This window comes from Leuciscus leuciscus (assembly GCF_965113295.1).
Source record: "Leuciscus leuciscus genome assembly, chromosome: 3".
NCBI lineage: Eukaryota > Metazoa > Chordata > Actinopteri > Cypriniformes > Leuciscidae > Leuciscus > Leuciscus leuciscus.
The window spans coordinates 51,568,892-51,591,000 of NC_138727.1; the positions used below are offsets into that span (position 1 = coordinate 51,568,892).

General features: G+C 37.4%; 2 protein-coding genes and 2 long non-coding RNA genes across 4 annotated transcripts in view; 2 read left to right on the forward strand and 2 right to left on the reverse strand.

The window, feature by feature from the left end:
• The window catches only part of LOC309493674 (adhesion G protein-coupled receptor E3-like), a 100,600-nt gene extending 85,100 nt beyond the window's left edge, over positions 1 to 15,500 (forward strand). The window contains exons 13-16 of the mRNA XM_082162864.1: positions 10,799 to 10,865; positions 10,947 to 11,038; positions 11,130 to 11,292; positions 15,234 to 15,500. Of these exons, the coding sequence (XP_082018990.1) occupies positions 10,799 to 10,865; positions 10,947 to 11,038; positions 11,130 to 11,292; positions 15,234 to 15,380 (469 nt within the window). The 3' untranslated portion in view covers positions 15,381 to 15,500. The remainder of the gene's footprint in view (positions 1 to 10,798; positions 10,866 to 10,946; positions 11,039 to 11,129; positions 11,293 to 15,233) is intronic.
• The window catches only part of LOC309494003, a 195,783-nt gene that overhangs the window by 88,056 nt on the left and 85,618 nt on the right, over positions 1 to 22,109 (reverse strand). The window lies entirely within an intron of this gene.
• The window catches only part of LOC309493630 (uncharacterized protein), a 456,302-nt gene that overhangs the window by 64,421 nt on the left and 369,772 nt on the right, over positions 1 to 22,109 (forward strand). The gene's annotated exons all lie outside the window — the stretch shown is intronic.
• LOC309494008 lies at positions 9,201 to 9,977 on the reverse strand. The gene is made up of 2 exons (XR_014204185.1): positions 9,506 to 9,977; positions 9,201 to 9,260 (listed from the first exon to the last, which is right to left on the reverse strand). It is a non-coding gene; the product is annotated as an uncharacterized lncRNA (long non-coding RNA).

Genomic DNA, 22,109 nt, shown 5'->3' on the forward strand with positions numbered 1-22,109 from the left:
AATCCTGTTCTTTCTCAGCAGGAGTCCTTTTGACATACACAGCTCTGCCCGCACCGGGAAAAACTGCAGGCAAACTCCTTTCGACCAGCCGTTTTTTACACAGTGAGACACTTTGTGTAGCATAGAGTCTTTTGCTGTCTCTTTAACAATCTGCTGCAGCATGGTGTCTGTTGCAGGCAGTGAGGCAGTGACCATGTTGATGTGTGTTTCAGTATCTTCTGCTGCGGTGTTCTCAGCTGTGCCACTGTTGAGTTCTGGTGCTCTAGAAAGTGGGTCAGCAAGCACTATGTATTTACCTGGCATGTATAGGTCAAAGTCATAGCTCTGCAATGTCATCATCATGCGTTGGATTCGGGGCGACATGTCATTGAGATTCTTTTTACGGATTGATATGAGTGGTTTATGATCAGTTTCTGCTGTGAATGTGGGCAGTCCATAAACATAAGTGTGAAATTTCCCACACCCAAACACTAGGCCCAGCGTCTCCTTCTCAATCTGAGCATAGCGTTTTTCAGTCTCTGTCATTGATCTCGATGCATATGCTACAGGTTGCCATTTTTCTTCATTCATTTCAATCAATCAATCAACTTTTATTTATATAGCACAATAAAAGCAACAGTAGTTGGCCATTGTGCTGTACAACAGGATAAATATCTTAAAAACAAAAACCGACCGCAAAACAAATGATAAAGGGAGTTTACATCGGAACCACCAATTTGACAATTCAACATTAAAATCAAGGACAATTGTAAGCCTGTGAAAACAGGTAGGTTTTTAACTTAGATTTAAAAACAGACTCTGTGGATATTAGTCTTAAAGATACAGGAAGACTATTCCACAGTTTTGGACCAACAACAGAAAATGCACGATCACCTCTCGTCTTCAGTCTTGATCTTGGAACCATCAACAGTCTTTGTTGAGATGACCTCAATGATCTAGCACAGTCATTTAATTTCAATAGATCAGAGAGATAGTTTGGAGCTAATTCGTTCATGGCTTTAAAAACAAAAAGCAGAATTTTAAAATCAACTCTATAACAAACTGGCAGCCAGTGCAACGAACGCAGTATTGGGGAAACATGATCAAACTTCCTTGTGCCAGTCAAAAGTCTGGCTGCTGCATTTTGAACCATCTGAAGACGACTAATATTGGATTGACTCATTCCAATATAAAGAGAATTACAATAGTCAAGTCTAGATGAAATGAACGAATGAATCACTCTCTCAAACTCTGCAAAAGTTAAAAAACTCTTAGCCTTAGATAATAGTCTTAATTGGAAGAAACTAGATTTAACTACAGCACTTATCTGTTTGTCAAATTTAAGAGCAGAATCAAAAATAACACCCAAGTTTGTCACAGAGTGTTTTACATAGGGGGCCAAATCTCCCAGGTCGCCATCAGGAGTAACAGAAACACCTGAGGTACCAAAAACGATAACTTCAGTTTTGCTCTCGTTTAGATGCAGAACATTTAAGGAAAACCAGGACTTAACATCAGACAAACACGCTGATAATAAGCGTAGGCCCTTTTCGTCATTTTTCTTTAGAGGCAGATAAATCTGGGTGTCATCAGCATAAAAATGGAATGACACCCCATGTTTAGAGAAAATAGTCCCCAAAGGAAGCAAATACAACGAGAACAGAGCTGGTGACAGAATGGAGCCCTGAGGGACTCCATTATCCAAAACAGAAACAGAAGAAGAAAACCCATCTAGACAAACAGAAAACGTTCTAGCATTCAAATAGGACTTAAACCAATCTAGAGTGCAGCCTTCAATACCCACACATTGTTCAAGTCGTGAGATAAGAATTTTGTGGTCCACAGTATCAAAGGCAGCACTTAAGTCCAAGAGTACGAGAATCACAGAATCCCCTGAGTCAACAGACAATAAAATATCATTAAAAACTTTTAATAAAGCGGACTCAGTACTGTGATATTTTCTAAACCCCGATTGGAATTTTTCAAAAACACTATTTAACTCCAAATGACTCTGTAGTTGTTCCAAAACAACTTTCTCCAAAATTTTTGAAATAAAGGATAAATTTGAAATCGGTCTATAATTTGAAAGTATGGTTGGGTCGAGATTGGGTTTCTTAAGTAGGGGTTTAACAGTTGCATGTTTTAGGTATTTAGGAACAACACCTGTGAGAAGGGACTTATTTATTATATCTAAAATACTAGGTCCAACAACATCAAAAATCTGCAGCAAAAAATGTGTTGGAATAATGTCATGCAGACATGTAGTAGGTTTTAGTTTCTTAATAATTTCTTTAAGTAAATTTAAAGAAACTGTCTGAAATTGAAAGGATGCGACATAGAGAGAAAGAATAGATGGATCATAGTTTGAGGGTACAATATTTAGTCTTATATCAACAATTTTATCTGTGAAAAACTTTTAAAAGCTATCACATACTGCAGTTGATGCATTAAAGCAGACAGCACTCACAGGATTCACAACCGAATTTAAAACAGTAAAAAGTATTTTGGGTTTGTGGGAGTTTTTTGCTATAATGTCCGAAAAATACTGAGATTTTGCAGCTTTTACTGACTTTTGGTATGTAATGAATGACTCGCGTAAAAGTTCATAAGACACTTGTAATTTGTCTTTTTTCCACTTTCGTTCCGCTCTACGACAAACCCGTCTAAGTTCAAGTGTGGTGCTAGTTACCCAAGGTTCAGCTTTAGGCTTTTGCCGTTTTTCTCTTAGTGGAGCCACAGAATTCATTATGTCATTACTAATGGAATTGAATAACATAAGATGTTCATCAACATTAAGCAAATTTGAAAGGGAATCAAGACCATACATTTGGCAAGCCTCATTGAAAAGAAAAGAAAAAGAATCACTAGATGAAGGGCTAAAGGTACGAATCTGCTGTGAAACCCTCTGTGTTTTTGTAACTTCATTTGGGAAGGAGCAAGTGAATGTAACAGGCATATGATCAGAGAAACTCAAATCAAAGATTTCAAGTTCACAGATCGAAATACCGTGCAACAACACAAGATCTAGTGTGTGGCCCTGTTTATGAGTTGGACCATTTACCACCTGCGTAAAGTCGAAAGAATCAGTCAGATTAGTAAAATCCTTGGCCAAGGAATTTGACTCACAACAAATGTGGATATTAAAATCCCCCGCAATCAAAAGACGATCATACTGAAGAACAATGTCTCCTAAAAAGTTTGCAAACTCATTTAAAAAATCCTTATTTGGTTTTGGAGGGCGATAAACCACAGCGATCGCTAACTGATCCATATTTAGCAGAAACAGGAGAACTTCAAAACTAGAAAACATTTCTGTCTTTAAAGATCGGCAGCAAAAATTACTTTTAAAAACAGACGCAAGCCCACCGCCTCTACCAGAAAGTCTAGGACAGTTAAAAAAAGAACAGTCTGAGGGCACAAGTTCTGAAAAGGGGCTTGTATCCCCCATACTCATCCAAGTCTCAGTCACTAGTAAAAAATCCAGTTTATTTAAGTTGAAGAAATCTCGCAAAATGAATGTCTTATTTGCAAGAGATCTTGCGTTTACCAGAGCCATCTTGACACTTACTGGATCGCAGTCCGGCTGTGCTGCACGGCACAGCGGGCGAAGATTGCAGAGATTTACACCTCTGCGACGAGATCTGGGTCTCCGACGGCGGGAATAGTTTAAAAGTGTATCCTGGGTCACAGGTAAAATCCATTGAGCCACCTCAAACGATCGCCGCATAACAAAGCGACCGGATCCAGGCCCGAGCTGAGAGCAATCCAAACCATGACGCGATTTCAGCTGACGCACTAAACTTAACTTCAGTTTAGCTGCAATGCCCGCTCGCTTTCCTCTTCTCCTACGGCGTTTCTTTCCATGAAAATTCCACGGCAACCGGCTTTCCCAGGCCGGGACGGTTTTCAAAAAGGGAGGGAAGTAGTTTGTTTGAAAGAATTTTAAATCAGCGTTCGATGAAATCTCAACAGAGTCCCTTATATTCAAAAGCATTTGACGGTCATAGACAAATAAAGTAAAAACATTTTGAGTTAAAACAGAAATATAAAACCAAATAAACAGGACAGGGAACAGACGGCCAGCCAAACACACCGGCGCCATCATGAATTTGAGGTGTGAATTCATTTGTAGCAATACGGCTCCTAGTCCGTCTTTTGATGCATCAGTGGAGATTTTGGTTGGTTTTGTTGGATCAAAGTAGGTTAAAACTGGTTCAGCAGTCACAGTTCTCTTCAGTTCTTTCCAATCTTTTTCATGTTTTGTTGTCCACTCAAACACAATGTTGTGATGCAGCAGTTCTCTGAGGCATTTAGTTTTTGAGGAGAGGTTGGGAATGAACTTACCCAGAAAGTTAATCATCCCCATTGCTCGCAAAACTCCTTTTTTATCAGTTGGAGCCGGCATATTCAGTATGGCTTGCACTTTTGTTTTGTCTGGGAGCACGCCGTTTGCTGTGAGATTGTCTCCTAAGAATGTCATTAATGTCACTCCAACAAGACATTTCTCTCTTTTTAGTTTTAGTCTGTACTTTTTCACTCTCTGTAACAGCTTCTCAAGTCTCTCATCATGTTGTTGTTTTGTGTTTCCCCAGACAATTAAGTCATCAATGTACACTCGTGTTCCTTCCAGACCCTCTATTATTGACATATTGACATAGCTCTGTGAAAGATCTCTGGCGCTGACTTAATGCCAAATGGAAGCCTCAGAAAACAGTAACGCACAAATGGTGTGTTAAAAGTGGTATACCTGCTGCTTTCTGGGTCCAGTTTCAGCTGCCAAAATCCATGCGAGGCGTCTAATTTGCTGAAGTACTTTGCACCGGCCATTTCACTCAGAATTTCTTCTCGCTTGGGGATTTGATAATGTTCTCTTTTAATGTTTTCATTCAAATCTTTAGGATCTAGGCAGACACGTAACTCAGGGGAGTTTCTTTTTTTAACACATGTGATGGAATTGACCCAGTCTGTGGGCTCTTCCACTCGCTCGATGACTCCCATCTGTGTCATTCTGTTCAGTTCCTTTTTAAGTCCTGCTTTAAGAGGTGCTGGCACTCTCCTTGTGGCATGCACTACAGGTTTAGCATCTTCCTTGAGCTGTATTTTGTAAGTGTAAGGTAGTGTACCATGTCCTTTAAAGACAGTCGCCTATTTGTTCACAATACTTGTACTACCTTCGCTTTGTGACAGCCTTTTGATTTGATTGTCTATTTTTATGTTGTCACTGTTGATCTGGTAGATCCTCTTGACTAGTCCAAGATCTTCAGATGCTTTGTCTCCAAGGATCGACTCGTGTCCACTTGGCACTATTGTAAACATCAAGTTGTGTTGTCTGCATTTTGCAGTCACTTTGAGCCTACAACCACCCATAGTTTTTATTGGCTGATTGTTGTATGCTTTTAATGGCATTTCCTTGTCTGCAACTCTTTTTGGTTTCTCTGCAAGAGCTTTCAGATCATTTTCATTGATCAAGTTGGCTTTGGCTCCGGTGTCGATTTTGAAGGTTACTAGTGTCCCATTGACTAACAGAGGTGCAGTCCATTTGTCATCTTTTACTGCACGTACAGCATGCTCTGTGTCACTTGCATTTTGGGGCTGCACGTAGTTTTTCTCACACGACACCATTTTGATGAAAAATGTCTCGCTCAAATCATCACTGTCATCTGGGTCTTCCTGCACTTTGTGTATCTTTTTTCTGGTATGACACATTTTCGCATAGTGATTTTGTTTTTTACACTTTGCACATGTTTTCCCAAATGCAGGGCATTGCCTCAGTCTGCGCGTTTCACCACACTTCTTACAGTCAAACTGTGTTTGATCATCGTCTCTGTTTTTGTCTTTTTGTTTGAACTTGAACCATGATTTTCCTTTCATTTTCACTACATTCACGGACTCGCTTTCTTGGTCATATGGCGCCGCTTGAAAAGTAAGAGCATGTTGCTTTGCCAGCTCATTAGCTTGACATATTTTATTGCACTTTCCAGTGTGAGATCCGCTTCTCTCAACAGCTTCTTTTCATTTGTCCAAAATACTATCTGATCCCTTATCATTGAGTTTTTTAGATCACCAAAGTTGCAGGACTGAGCTTTTATTTTGAGATCGGTGAGATAATTATCAAATGACTCACCAGGCTGTTGGAGAAGAGAACGAAATACATATCTCGTAAGTTTCATTTTTCTTCGAAAGACAGTGTTCATCAAATTTAGGACCTCGTCAAACTTGTCTTTATCATCAGGTTCATTATATACAAAGGTGTTGAATACTTCAATAGCCTCCGCTCCGGCAATGGTTAGCAAAAGGGCTATTTTTCTTTCTTCTGCCTGACGATCAACTCCAACCGCGGCAATGTAGAGCTGAAATTGTTGCTTGAAGGTTCGCCAGTTCGCGTCCACATTCCCCGTCATTTTCAGCGGAGTTGGTGGTTTTACTGCGTCCATCTTGCATCAGTTCTTTTCTTGACCCCTGTCCTGGTACCATGTAATGTTCAGCCTTCTGTTATTCAAGAAGTCACGCATGAACCTTTGTGCTGCTAGCTTCTGTGAGCTGCAAGCTAACTTTATTTCTTAGACATCCACAACATGGTATATCCAACAACATTGTGCACTTGTTCGTCTGTTCACCACATATATCATCACACAGCAGCAAAGGCTATACTGCCACCTTGTGGTTACTCAATAGAATGCCTATCATTACAGGCATGACAATATTGGACTGGAACGCAGCCCTATTATGTTAGTCAGCTACTGAACTGATGCATAGTGTAACGCTTGCGTGCCCCCTGCTGATGAACCTGAGACCAAAATGAACACAGTGCAATCCAGTAATACAAATAAATGTAACAATAATGTCTTTACCAAGTTAAAAAATTAAAGGGGGTGCAATTTTTATTTGTCCCTTTTGACTTCCTCAGTGCTACATACATACACAGGATGAAACGAACAGAGCCTATTACAGAAGATTAAATGATGATCATCACATTTACTCACATAGAACATCGATTAAATCAAGGATTTGTTTACTTGACACACGACTGGATTCGTCATCATCAGGGCTCGCTTTTCTTAAAGGGAAGTAATCTCTTTCTTATAAGTTCAAATACCACCCAGCTACATTTATATAATAAAACATATATTTTTTTCTATTTTCTATTTGTTTTATCTATAATATTTTGCAAGATGGAGATTTTAAGCAGATTAATTAACAGGCGTAACTTCCTGGAGTGAAAACTGTTATGTCCTACAGTCAGAACCCTACCTAAACCCTCAGAGAAGTTCTCTAAATTAACCCTCTTTAAAAAATCCTCTACAGCCCTGAAAGCTATTAAATGGCAATTCAAGCAATGCTTTAAAGACAATTGTAGACAAACTTAAGGTCATCTGCTGTGTGAGATGATCCTTTTATGTCCATTTGTGAGGACTGTGATATTTTGTGTAAAGGAGCGGTCACATCAGCGAATTTCGGTGAAATTTTGCAGGCAAACGTTGTTTATTGTAGTGATGTATGAAGCACAGCTCACAGAGAAGGCACTTTCAAACCAAGCAGCTTTGTGTTATTTTGGACAATTGGTAATGTCACTTAACTTGTCTAAAACATTTTAGTTTGGATGTTTTCTCAGAGCGACTCATTGCTGGATCTGCTGAATTTGGTGTGTGTGATGGTGGGGCTGGTGTTCTTCAGTTTGGCCCTGTTGACCTTTGCCCTGAGTCCTGGAGTGAATAATGTGGCTCGAATCAACATCTGTGTGAGTCTGCTGTTGGCTCACCTTCTGTTCCTGCTCACACAACAGTTCCTGAGCCTCATACGCCCTCATCAGGTGAGAATGATGAAGGAGCCCTACAGCTCAGCACACACAGCAAAATCTCCAGTGTTAAATTAACACTCCTCAGTGGACATATATGTCCACACTACAGAGTGTTAAAATTAACACTGAAGCAGTGTTGAAGTTAATGAGATAATTAAGTGATTAATGAACTGATGATTGAGCATTATTGAAGATAACTGATGTTAATCAGCAGAATCATTGAATGAAAGATAAACAACAAGGACAGAAAAAAGAGAAACACAAGAACTACTGACTTCGATCCATTACACATTATTGCACTTATTATTTTACCAGTTTGACTTTATTTCTGTCATACATCTACACACGTTCTTATTTAGATTTAACATAAGTTTAGATGGGAATGTTTTATGGAATGTTTCGTTTCAGGTCACCATTATGGTGATCAGTGTTTGCTTTGGCTCTTGACCCTTTCCTTTTTAACATTAGTTTTTCTCTGTCTGCTCCAACTCTGTGTTTATAATGCAAATTTTTTGCTGCAAGAAAAACTATGACCTGGGCTGTGTTTCCCGAAAGTATCGTAAGCCTAATTTTATCGTACATACCATTTGTTGCAGTTGATCTACAATCAAGTTAGGCTTAAGATGCTTTTGGGAAATGCAGCCCTGGTTATGTTTCGATGATTCAATTACTAGTGACCTGATTCACTGATCTCACCCAGTATTATAAACTTGATTATACAAGTGCTTTATTAATTTTACACTACAGTAGTTAATTTCAGCAATGCTTTAAAGGGATGGTGAAATGCTATTTCATGCATACTGAGTTTTTTTACACTGTTAAAGAGTTGGATTCCCATGCTAAACATGGACAAAGTTTCAAAAATTAAGTTGTACGTTTGATGGAGTATTTCTGTGGCAAAAATACTCCTTCCGGTTTGTCACAAGTTTCGGAACGTTTTTTTCGAATATGGGCGTGTGTGACGTCAGATGTGGCGGAATTTCCTTATACGGGTCCTAAGGGCACTTCTCCCGGAAGGGCGCGCGTGCACCCGTAGACCAGAGCGAGAGAGCGAAAGCAGTACGCCCATCAAAGCGCTGTGCTCGGCTTTAGGGAAGTCATCAACGGAGTTGTGCAAGTGTTCTTAGTTGTTCCCTGCATTTCGACGATGATTGTTTTATAAACAAGGCCCAGTTCAACGCCGGATTTGCAGATCGTCTAATGCTTAAGGATGGAGCAGTCCCAACGATAAAGGTTCACGGTCGTGCGTTGGAACCGCAGGCGGTGAGTAAAACTGCTTCAAATGTCTGTGTGTTGTTAGCTATCGGCTCGTAAGCACAGCAAGTAAACAACATGATCACGTATAGTTAATGTATCTGTGACCGGTCTCTGTTGGAACTCTGCGTTGTGTGTGTTGATATAGAAGGAGACCGGGCAACAGAAATTTCACAGGCCGGATTTTATTCTGTATGAATAAAAATAAAAGATCACTGCAAGCTTGAGTCTGTGGCCTTCTTTCACAGTTCAGCCTCTCCTCAGTCGCATTTACCGCGAACTGAAAGACATTTTACTCATTTCACATATTTGAGTTTCTCAAATAAACAACTCAATATTGTTTAACATTTCATAAAAAAAATAAAGCATTTTACATAAATTAAAAACAATATAAACAGAAACATGAAAGTGAACATACCTGTATGAATAAAAATAAAAGATCACTGCAAGCTTGAGTCTGTGGCCTTCTTACACAGTTCAGCCTGTCAGTGAAAGGCATTATTTTAGCCAACAGAGCTTGCACACTCATGCTTAATTCTCTCCAACAATACATGCTATAACTCATAACATCATTCACACAAACTTCATATATGTTTGAATAAGATTAGATTTAGAACAAATTACATGTTATATTAAGATAAACAAAACTCATATAAAACTTTTCAGACAGAGCGTCAGCACAACCCACCTCTCCTCAGTCGCATTTACCGCGAACTGAAGGAGAGCAACCGGAACATGAAAGAACATTAATCTTAAAGGAGCCACGCACCCTATAACAAAACTGAAAAATGACCATGTAACCATAGAAATATGACATCTCAATTAATAGAAATCAATATTAGAAGAATAAATTAAATTCCAGAATGCAAAATAATGAAAGAAATATAACAAATGATAATAACAAAGGGAGATTTTGAGTGAAATTAATTAATAAATATAACACCCGTTACATATCTATGGAGCATGCGATGTATGGTGTGTGTGTGATTCGCGCTCGTGATTCTTTAGCTCCGCCCACACGGAACGCCTCCAGCCGCTCGTTTTTTTTCCGGAAAGACTCGGTACAGCCTATCTTTCTTTTATAATAATAATAATAATAATAATAATATGTTTATTTTATATAGCGCCTTTCTGAGGACTCAAGGTCGCTTTACAATAATTACAAATACACATAACATAGAAACATGACATAGAGACGATACATATAAACTGTGAAGGATAACATAGTAGAGGTATTTTACATATAGAATCAGAACATTCAGGGATCAGGGAAACATGTGACAAAAAGATGTGTTTTAATGTGGATTTTGAAGTGGATAATAAAACTAAAGACTTTTTGGAGATATGAAGAATGCAATACTACTCTATAGGTACTCAAGATTAACATGAGATTGACTGAAACTGAGTGTTTCAACCCCCCCATATATTGGATATACGGTTCCTCTGGTTGTGGTGGCCGTGTCTGTCGGGCTGCTTACTGAAGGATACCGCAGCGAACAGTGAGTTATTGTTTTTGTTTTTAATGTACTTATTGGATGTATTACTTATTTATTAAAGTAAATATTTTATGTTTATGACTGACAGCTCACAGCTAAGTAATTTTTATTCTGTATGTATAAAAATAACCCAGAAGATAAAAATGCATTAGTATTTTTTTTACACTTTAATATCTGTATTTCAACAGTCAACACCTGAAATATTTATTTTATTTATTTTATTTTATTTTATTTATTAATTCAGTTCTTATATTATGTTTCCTCTAAACAGCTGCTGGATTCAAAGGGATAAAGGTTTTATCTGGAGTTTTCTTGGTCCTGTTTGTGTCATATTAGCAGTGAGTTCTAGTTACAGACATATTTATCATGGCCTGTTGAAGTCAAGAAAACTAATGTGATAATTTCTTATTTTTCTGCAGTTGAACATGATTCTCTTCATCAGCATCGCCATCAGTCTGTGTTTAACTCTCACCAAACTGAATGCTGAAGTTTCTCAGATGAAACAAACCAAGTAATGTGCACTGTTTGTTGCTCTGCCACTATAGACTAGAAAAACATAGACAACAAAGACACATTAAATCTTTCTCTCTCTTTCTCTGCAGGATTATGGTATTTAAAACACTGGCTCAGTTTGTGATTCTTGGTTGCTCCTGGATTCTGGGTTTCTTCACTAATGACAGGAAGGAGCTGGAGATCCTCTTCCTGATCTTGAACTCCCAGCAGGGAACCTTCATCTTCCTGGTCTATTGTGTCCTCAATAATGAGGTCAGACATCACTCAATTTACCATCATATTCCATTCAAAACTGAACATGAAAGACTATTACAGTTGTTTTCTTATTTTGTGTGAGCACATTACTTGGTTTGTGACCATGACTTTTAGAGGGAAATGTCAGAGTCAGTTGTTTAATCTGTAACTTTTCTTCCATTTCCTTCATGTGACGGAACGTTCAAATGATCCAACACTTTTCAAACTCCAACTATCAGAAATTCAAACTTTTAGGCCCAGTTTTCTCAAGCTTTTTTATTTATTTTGTCCTCAGTAATAAGTTCAGGAATTTTATGATCCTGCTCCATAGGACAAATTTGCACTCTCTCCAGAGACATATAAGAAAGAAAAGTAAAATATCAGTATTTACTTTTGAAAGAGCAACTATAGTCTCATAAAACACATTTTATTTCCTGATTATTATAAATAAATTCCACTGTGGTTCATGAGTTTCAGAGGTTAAATGGATGTCATGAAGTCACTCAGCTCCTCTCGTCCAGAGTTGTATAGTCCAGGGGTCAGAAAGTAGAAGTCCTGCCATAGTTTATTCCACCCATGAACTCAGCCAGCTGATTTCACTAATTAGTTCTCTCTCCTGTCTGAATTAGCAAATCCAGGTGATTGGAACAAAATACTGAGGAGGACTTTTACTTTCTGAACCTGGACTTTACACCTCTGACTACATGTCAGCCAAGAGTAAAGAAATAAACCAGAACTGGACCTTATCTGAGCCACAAAATCTGTGTATATTAAATATGGAGTCATTTCAGCCTTAATAAGCCTGTTAACAAGCAGAATCACTGAAGGAAAGAAGAGAACAGAAAAAGAGACGAGCAGAAACACAAGAACTACAACTGACTTCAGACACAGTCTTAGATGAAATCAACTGAAGAGAAAAGAAGACATTAAATCTGTGAAGATCTCAGCAGAGGAGGATTAAACAACTCCACAAACAGCATTACCAGCTTCACTTATTACCAACCAGACTGGCTTTATTTCTTTCAGACGTCTACAGAAGTTTTATTGAGAATTAACAGAGGTTTAACTCTAATGTGTTTCATTTGAAGTCACCATAACAGTGATTAGTGCTTCCATTAGTTGGGTTCTTAACTCTTATTAAATCTTTTGTTTTTTTTCTGGCAGTTGTGACAGTGTGTTTGTTAAACACATTTGCAGCAGCAAAGAAAGCTAAAGTGAAACGAGATCAGGTGATGATGGTTTCCTGTTGATGGTCTTCTAATCATCATGAAGTATCCAGCTTTTCAAATCTAACAATTGTGTTCTGTTAATATTTTCACATCACAAACCCTGAGTTATTGCAGTATGAGATACAGCAGTACTATAAGAATCAGTTAGAATAATTTTTTTAACTTGAGCACTGAATGTTAATGTACTATGACAAACATCAATAATCAGCGTATTAAAGCTGTAGTCTACGATGTTGAAAATCGGTCGAGAAAGCTGGGAAGTTTTAAAAAACTCATCTCGCCCCTCCACACACACACCCCTCCCCTCTGTGCTACCTGATCCCTCCCACCGGGAAACGACCTGAACAACGTCACTCAGTCAAGCTGTGATCACCGGTAGTAAACACGCAAGATTAGCAACACATGCAATGTTCTAAGGGGCCGCTTGCTGCTGTCGGTTTGTTTTTTCTCCATTGCTGAGCTGATGCTACTTTGCTAGCTACCATAGACTGTCAGCTGCTTGCCGGCCGGACAGCTTACATTGGTCAACTTCTCTGCAGCTGTACACCCAATAGAGTGAATGGATTTTTTTCATTCTTTTTTCTCTTCATATTGTTAGGATTTTACTGTAGAACCATAACCAGCATCTAAACGAGGTTATTAATAATGAACTATCTTTGAAATCGTAGATCATAGCTTTAATCTCAACAATGGTGACAATCAAAAGTACCTTGCTGCAATGCATGCTGGGTACCAGCATAGTACAAAACTCCCAGCATGCATTGCAACATGAATAAATTATGCAGCTGAATTGTCCTATTATTTTGTTTGATTCTAAAAATTTGCTTTTATTTTTTGCTGTTTTTTTGTTGTGAATTAGTAGCTTTTCAGTGATGTTCTGAACTAATCTGTTTATCTAAATATTTGTGATTGTCAACATTGTTGAGATTCATACGCTGATTGTTGATATCTGTGTGTGTCAGCATAAACTTATTTTTTTGATCTCATGTTTGTTTAAAGATTTAAACTGACTGTTATGAGATTGCTAGATCTCATGCTGCAGTAACACAGGGTTTGTGATGTGAAAATATTAATAGATCAACACAATTGTTAGATTCCAAAGACATCAGTGAAATAAGTTATTTCATGATGATTATAAAGCCATCAACAGGTAACCATCATCACCTGATCTCGTTTCACTTTAGCTTTCTTTGCTACTGCAAATGTGTTCGACAAACACACTGTCACAGCGGCCAAAAAAAGACAAAAGATATAATAAGAGATTCCATTAAAATCTTCACATCACAAACCCTGTGTTACTGGAGCATGAGGTCCAGCAATATTATAACAATCAGAAGACTATAACAAACATGAGCATGAAACGTTACTGTTCGATGACAAACACAGACATCAATAATCAACGTATGAATCTCAACAATGGTGACAATCAAAAGTACCTTGCTGCAATGCATGCTGGGTACCATTATTGTACAAAACTCCCAGCATGCATTGCAACATGAATAAATTATGCAGCTGAATTGTCCTATTATTTTGTTTAATTTAAAATATTTGCTTTCATTTTTTGCTGTTGTTTTTGTAGTGACATTTAGTAGCTTTTTTTGTAATGTTCAGAGTTGATCAGTTTATCTGAATATTTTTGATTGTCACCATTGTTGAGACATACACTGATTGTTGATAAGTGTGTGTGTTACACTTTAGAAAAAGTTTTTGTTCTCATGTTTGTTAAAATGTTTTACCTGATAGCTATAATACTGCTTGATCTCATGCCGCAGTAACACAGGTTTTACGATATTAATATACTAATTGAACATAACAATTTAATTATACAAATTACATCAGTGATTCAGGCAATAGCATCATGATTACAAAGCCATCAACAGATAACCATCATCACCTGCCTTGATTAAATTTAGCTTTCTTTGCTGCTGCACATGTGTTTGACAAACACACTGTAACAGGAGCTAGAAAAGACAAAAAACATAATAAGAGTTAAGAGCCCAACTAATGGAAACGCTAATCACTGTTATGGTAACTTCAAATTAAACACATCTCAATAAGGAGTTCTAACAGAAATAAAGTAAGTCTGGTTAGTAATAAGTGAAGCTGGTAATGCTGTTTGTGGAGTTGTTTAATCCTCCTCTGCTGAGATCTTCACAGATTTAATGTCTTCTTTTCTCTTCAGTTGATTTCATCTAAGGCTGTGTCTGAAGTCAGTTGTAGTTCTTGTGTTTCTGCTCGTCTCTTTTTCTGTTCTCTTCACATTTACATTTACATTTAGTCATTTAGCACACGCCTTTCTCCAAAGCGACTTACAAATTAGGACAAAATTCAGCGAGTCATCATAAAGAGGCAAAAGCAACAACAACGCTAGAAGTGCTCAAAGTACGAAGTTCAGGTATTATTCAGAGTAGCATAAGCCTGATAAGTGATGTTACAAAGGGAAAGGAAAACGAATTTCCAGATGTTACAAAGCGAAAGGAAAACAAATTTCCAAATGTTACAAAGGGAAAGGAAATTTTTATTTTTTTTTTTTTTTTTTTTTTTTTCAGAGGTGTAAAGTCCAGGTTCAGAAAGTAAAAGTCCTGCTCAGAATTTTGTTCCAATCACCTGGATTTGCTAATTAGCAGTTTTTCAGCTGACTGAGTTCATGGGTGGAATAAACATATGGCAGGACTTCTACTTTCTGACCCCTGGACTATCCAACTCTGCTCTCGTCTCATTCTTGTCCAGGTCAGACAGCAGTTCAGGAAGTTCTTCAGATGTCTTTGCTGTGGACTCAAACCCAACAACATCAAAAGTGTCCAGAAAAAAAAAAGAGGACTACAGCATCCATATTCAAGAGATGAATGCTACAGAATCTACGCTTTCAGATATTAACGCCAGTGTCCGCTTCTGCCAGTAAATGAGCAATTAGCCTAACGTTATACAGGTCTTATTTTTTAGCTGTCATTAATTTTCATGTAAATCTTTTAACTTTTTTTAACTATTAGTGTCTTGGTGGAGGGTTTGTTGCCTCATTCTTTTAGACCTGCCTTTAGTTAACTTTAAGAATATTTAGTATGACGAAGACAGTATATGATTGTAATTTTTTGCTTATTGATATTAATCAGTAAATAATGTCTCCCCTTCATTTGTTTTCTAGTAAATATTAAGAAACTTTAGAAGAATTACTCTTTTACAACAGATGTTTTACCATGTATTTTCATATGCTCTACTGGTGTAAGGCCGTGTGTCCACCTAAGCGTTTTTCACATGGCTGGCATATTTTTTTCAATTGTTTTAAATGGGAGCGCCACATTTTTAAAACGCCATGAGCATAACAAGGCGCAGAGCGTTTTTTTTTTTTTTCACACTGAAGCGCTGAACATTCAGTGTTTTTTTACAGGTCGTCGAGAGTTGAAGAATGTTCAACTTTGGGTAAAACGCAGCGCTCATCACTGTCACTTTTTACCCAACCGTCCAATCACATTGGAGGAGAGGCGGGACTAATACCACACCGACCAACCGCCATATTCTGATTGTACAACGTCAACAGATGACGACAACAAGCGTAATAACGGAACAAAATAATTTAAAACGAGCCAGAGAAAATATGTTTCGAAATGAAATTTTAATATAGAATCAACGCAGAAACAAAATATGTGTGAAATGAGAGTAACACTTGTATTCTATACGCGGATATATATTCTATATTCTGTATCATAACAAGGAAAGTGTCTCAACTGTAATAAAAAATGCTGCGCTGCCAAAACGCTCTGAAGTGCCCACAGATAGGCGTTTTCAGCAAGGTGTTTTTGGTGGACACATGACCTAAGGGTGATGCTCTGTTTTGTTTCATTTTCATGGATTTTAGTCTATTTCTCGTCAGTTACACGTTTCCTTTGTTCTAGTTTCTCGTCAGTCATTAGTTGTCATGGACATTCATTAACAAGCACACCTGTCTGTTGGTTTGGATATTGGATTGATATTGTGATGTACCTGTTTCAAATAAGTTATTTTGCTTGCTTTTGGGTTAATGTTATATAAAGATGCTTGAATGATATTTGCCTGGAAAGTACCTGCAAAACATAGAATGATATTACAATTGAACTTTCTTTCTTAAGCTGATTTAAAGTTTTATTTTTTGCATTAACTGTTTTTTTTTTGTAACTAATAAAATAAGTATTTTTTATTGTTTCGATCGCCCCCTGTGAGACTTTACTTATAACTACAAACTGAGCCTCAAAAAAGAACAACCACAACCCACATAGCAACATTGTGCCGTCCCAGATCCGGCCCACATCTGGCACACGATTAAAGCCACAAGCAGGCCATAGCAATGCCACATGTCAGCCAAGAGCAAAGAAATAAACCTGAACTGGACCTTATCTGAGCCACAAAACATGTGTATATTAAATATGGAGTCATCTCAGCCTTAATAAGCCTGTTAACAAGCAGAATCACTGAAGAAAAGAAGAGAACAGAAAAAGAGACGAGCAGAAACACAAGAACTACAACTGACTTCAGCCACAGTCTTAGATTAAGGCAGCAAAGCGGCTTTACAGTGATAATAGGAAATTAAAGTAACAGAGATTGTTTTGGCTTTACAGCAGCTCTAGAATAAAGTTATTGTCCAGCTAAAGCTAGTTTTGATTGATTCACTTCCACTGCAAAGATCATTAGTTATTAACTTAGGGGCCGCTAACGACACCGGTCTAACATGAAACCCTTAACACACTCCGGCCACTCATTTGGACAAAACAGTGCCTGAGGCTCGAGAACGCAAACCTTGAAATGAAAGATACATGCTTGGTTCACTCTGTCAATCACTCTATTTTCTACAAATAAAGAATCTCACAACCGCATGCTTCTCAGTGCTTCCACTTTACTTCATGTGTTCGCGCATCTCAAATGACGTCACATACACAGTTCAACCATACATGGTCTGTCACATCCTTCTGACAATAACATATTGTAACAACCTTCCTTTTTTTTTTTTTTATGTGGCACTGTGGTCACTGTATGCAATAAACTTGTGACCAAGAACAACAATATAACACCATTATACTCAAAGTAACTCTTCTGTGTCACAATAACAATTAAACAGATTTAAACAAAATCTTTCAAGTGCACTGTTAACCCTTGCTGTAAAAAAAAGGCCAAATAATGACAATATCATACCAGTTTCCAATAAAACAGTAATATACCGTAGAAAACAAAAATAGCCTACAGGAATATACAGTGAATTAACAGTGCTCAAAATCGACACTCAGAGGCTGTTTTCCCAATCACACCCTATACCCTCATTCACTATTCCCTACATTAGTTCACTAATATAGTCCCCTTGACAGAGTGAATAAAAAGAAGTGAGTGAATTGAGACACTGATGAACACCTGATAAGCAGAATCACTGAAGGACAGAGAAACAAGAACAGAAAAAAGAGAAACACAAAAACTACAACTGATTTCCAGCAACACTGAGTGTGAAACCAGTTTACAAACCAGTTTACAATTATTTCTTTCATACATGTACAAAAGTTCTTGTTGAGAATTAACAGAGATTAGTTAATAATAAAGTTTGTTTACTATGGCAAGCCGTTTTAACATTTAATCATTTAAACCGACTAGTCTCTATTTTCATGCTACTAGTACTTATTTTTTAGATACTAGTATCTATTCCATTAATTCAATTCAATTCAAATTTATTTGTATAGCGCTTTTCACAATACATATTGTCTCAAAGCAGCTTTACAGAAAGTGCATTTCAGAAATGTACATAGAAAAATACAGTTAGTTAATCATGCATTAATTTAGGGCATAACATATCGCCGGCGTCGAGTCGTCTCCTCACGGGCTTCGAGTCGTCTCTGCATGGGTGTTGGGGCATCTGAAGTTTCCATGAGAGGCTGGATACAAACTGGAGCTGACGAACTCTATTTACCTCGGGACTAGCGTCCCGAGATAACAACAGAAAAGCAGATGGGAAATAATTAGCGTAGCTGCTGTTCATAATATTAATGCATTCAATCTGATTCAACTGTAGTATAAAAGGTAAGTATTATGTGAACGTTTGGCTAAAGAGATGCGTCTTTAATCTAGTTTTAAACTGGGACAGCGAATCTGAGCCTCGAACAACATCAGGAAGGCCATTCCAGAGTTTAGGAGCTAAATGTGAAAATGCCCTCCCTCCTTTAGTGGTCTTAGATATCCTAGGAATGACCAGAAGCCTCGAATTTAGTGATCTTAAAGAGCGCGATGGATTGTAGGGCGATAGAAGTTCCGTTAAATACCCAGGAGCTAAACCATTTAGGGCTTTATAGGTCATTAGTAATACTTTGTAATTGATACGGAACTTAATAGGTAACCAGTGTAGAGATGATAGAATTGGTGTTATATGATCATATTTTCTTGACCTAGTAAGAACTCTAGCAGCTGCATTTTGGACTAACTGTAGCTTGTTTATTGAGGATGCAGGACAACCAGCTAATAAAGCATTACAGTAATCCAGTATCGAGGTCATGAATGCATGAACTAACTTTTCTGCATCAGAAACTGATAGCATATTACGTAGCTTAGCAATGTTTCTAAGGTGGAAAAAGGCTGTTCTTGTAACATATGAAATATGATTTTCGAAAGACAAGTTGCGATCTAGAATAACTCCCAGGTCTTTTACTGTAGAGGATAAAGTAACAGGACATCCTTCTAAATTGAAGTTGCATTGTAAGAGGTTTTGTGGGCAGTTTTTTGGACCCATAAGTAATACCTCCGTTTTATCTGAATTTAATAGCAGAAAATTACACGTCATCCAGTATTTTATATCTTTAACACACTCTGTCAATTTAGATAATTTATTGTTTTCATCCGGTCGTGATGAAATATATAATTGAGTGTCATCAGCATAACAGTGGAAATTAATTCCATGTTTTCTTATAATATTACCAAGCGGCAGCATGTATATTGAGAATAACAGAGGGCCTAACACAGATCCTTGCGGCACTCCATAGTTTACTGACGTTATCTTCGATTTTTCCCCATTTAAACAGACAAAATGGAAGCGGTCTGATAAGTACGATCTAAACCAGCTTAATGCCTGTCCATGAACACCAGTGTAGTTTTGTAGTCGATCTAAGAGTATTTTGTGATCTATAGTGTCAAACGCAGCACTAAGATCGAGTAAAACTAGTATTGAGATACAGCCTTGGTCAGAAGCTAAAAGTAAATCATTTGTGATTTTAACGAGCGCAGTTTCAGTGCTATGATGCGGTCTGAATCCTGACTGAAATTTTTCATAGATATCATTTTCTTGCAAGAAAGAGCCCAGTTGAGCGGACACCACTTTTTCTAATATTTTAGACATAAATGGTAGGTTTGAAATGGGTCTATAATTTGCTAGGTTATTATGATCTAATTGTGGTTTCTTAATGAGAGGTTTTATAACTGCCAGTTTAAATGTTCTTGGAACATGACCTAAAGATAAAGACGAGTTAATAATATTGAGAAGAGGCTCTTCCACTACAGGTAACACTTCTTTCAGTAGTTTAGTGGGTATTGGGTCTAATAAACATGTTGTTGATTTAGATGCAATGATACGTTTATTTAGCTCTTCCTGTCCTATAGTTGTAAAGCGGCGTAGTTGTTCTTGAGGGGCGATAATTGAGGCTGAATCATAAGACACCATTAAAGATTGTACATTTACAATTGTGTTTCTGATGCTTTCTATTTTCTCAGTGAAGAAGTTCATGAAATCATTACTACTGAACTGTAACGGTATATTTTGCTCAGGTGATGTCTGTTTATTTGTTAGTCTAGCCACGGTGTTAAATAAAAACCTTGGATTACTTTGGTTATTTTCTATTAATTTGCGGAGATGCTCAGCCCTGGCTGCTTTTAGGGCCTTTTTATAATGTGACATACTGTCTTTCCACGCGATTCTAAAGACCTCTAAATTAGTTTGTTTCCATTTACGCTCTAAATTTCGAGTTTCTCTCTTGATAACATGCGTAGCACTGTTATACCATGGCGCTTTAGTTTTCTCTCTAACCTTTTTTAATCTAATTGGTGCAACGATGTCTAATGTACTAGAGAAAATGGTGCTCATAGTGCTAGTCATTTCCTCTAGTTCATCCGTTTGTTTGGGTTCACTGAGCAGCTGAGATAGATCAGGTAAGCTATTTGAGAATCTCTCTATAGTGGTTGGAAGGATTGTTCTGCCTGGTCGATAACGTGGCGCAACATGACAAATTTCAGCAGTACGTAATATGCAAGTTACCATGTAATGATCAGTGACATCATCACTTTGCGGTATAATATCTATATCGCTTGGATTGGTTCCATGTGATATAATTAAATCTAGCGTATGATTAAGACGATGAGTGGGACCAGTGACGTTTTGCTTGACCCCAAAGGAGTTTAATAATTCTGTAAACGCAGCCCCTAACGCATCATTTGGATTATCTACGTGTATGTTAAAATCTCCAACAATTAATGCTTTATCGACATTGACTAATAGGTCTGAGAGAAAATCTGCAAACTCTTTTAGGAAATCAGCATAAGGCCCAGGCGGTCTATATACGGTAGCCAAGGCTAGAGATAATAGGGATTTATTTCTTACATCTAAGAGTGTAACATTAAGTACAAGTACTTCAAACGAATTAAACCTGTGACCTGTTTTTTGAGTAACATTAAGAATGTCTTTATAGATGGTTGTAACACCGCCACCACGACCAATCAGACGGGGCTCATGTTTATAACAGTATCCAGGAGGAGTACACTGTTAAAAATGTTCGTAATTTTAACAGTAAAAAACTGTAAAAAAGCAACGAAAAAAAAAAGTTAATTCCTTAACGGTATGTACCCTTACTATATACAGTGAAAAACTGTAATAGCTCTCACGGGACATTTCATGTAATTTTACATTAATATACTGTTAAATGTACGGATTTTGGAAGTACACTGTAAAAAAAAAAACTTACCGTTGCATTTACCTGCAACAGGTAACATACGGCAATTTACATAGGGTAGCAAATGTTTACTAATTTTACAAAGTTTTACATCATCGAACTAAAAATTACGGTGAAAAACTGCCAGCTGGTTACCAGTACTTTACCGTAAAAAATACGGTATAAATATTTATGTTTTACGGCATTGAACTAAAGTTTACGGTAAAAAACTGGCAGCTGGTTGAAAGCGATTTACCGTAAAAAATACGGTAGTAATATTTTAGGTTTTACGGCAGTGATCTAAATATTACGGAAAAAAACTGGCAGCTGTGGTTGCCAGTACTTTACCGTAAAAAATACGGTAGAATTGTTTTTGCTTTTACGGCACTGAACTAAAGTTTACGGTAAAAAACTAGCAGCTTGCAAGTGCTTTACCGTAAAAAAATACGGTAGTAATATTTTAGGTTTTATGGCATTGAACATTGAACTGAACTTTTATATAAAAAATAAAAAATAAAAACCTGCCAGCTGTGGTTCCCTGTAATCGAATTATTGAGAATTACCAGAGGTTTAGACGTTGATGTTTTATTGAAAATAATAAAGTTTGAAGTTACCATTATGGAGATGAGTGTTTGCTTTAGTTGGGCTCTCTGACTGTTTAACTTTAAATTTACTCTGACTGCCTTAG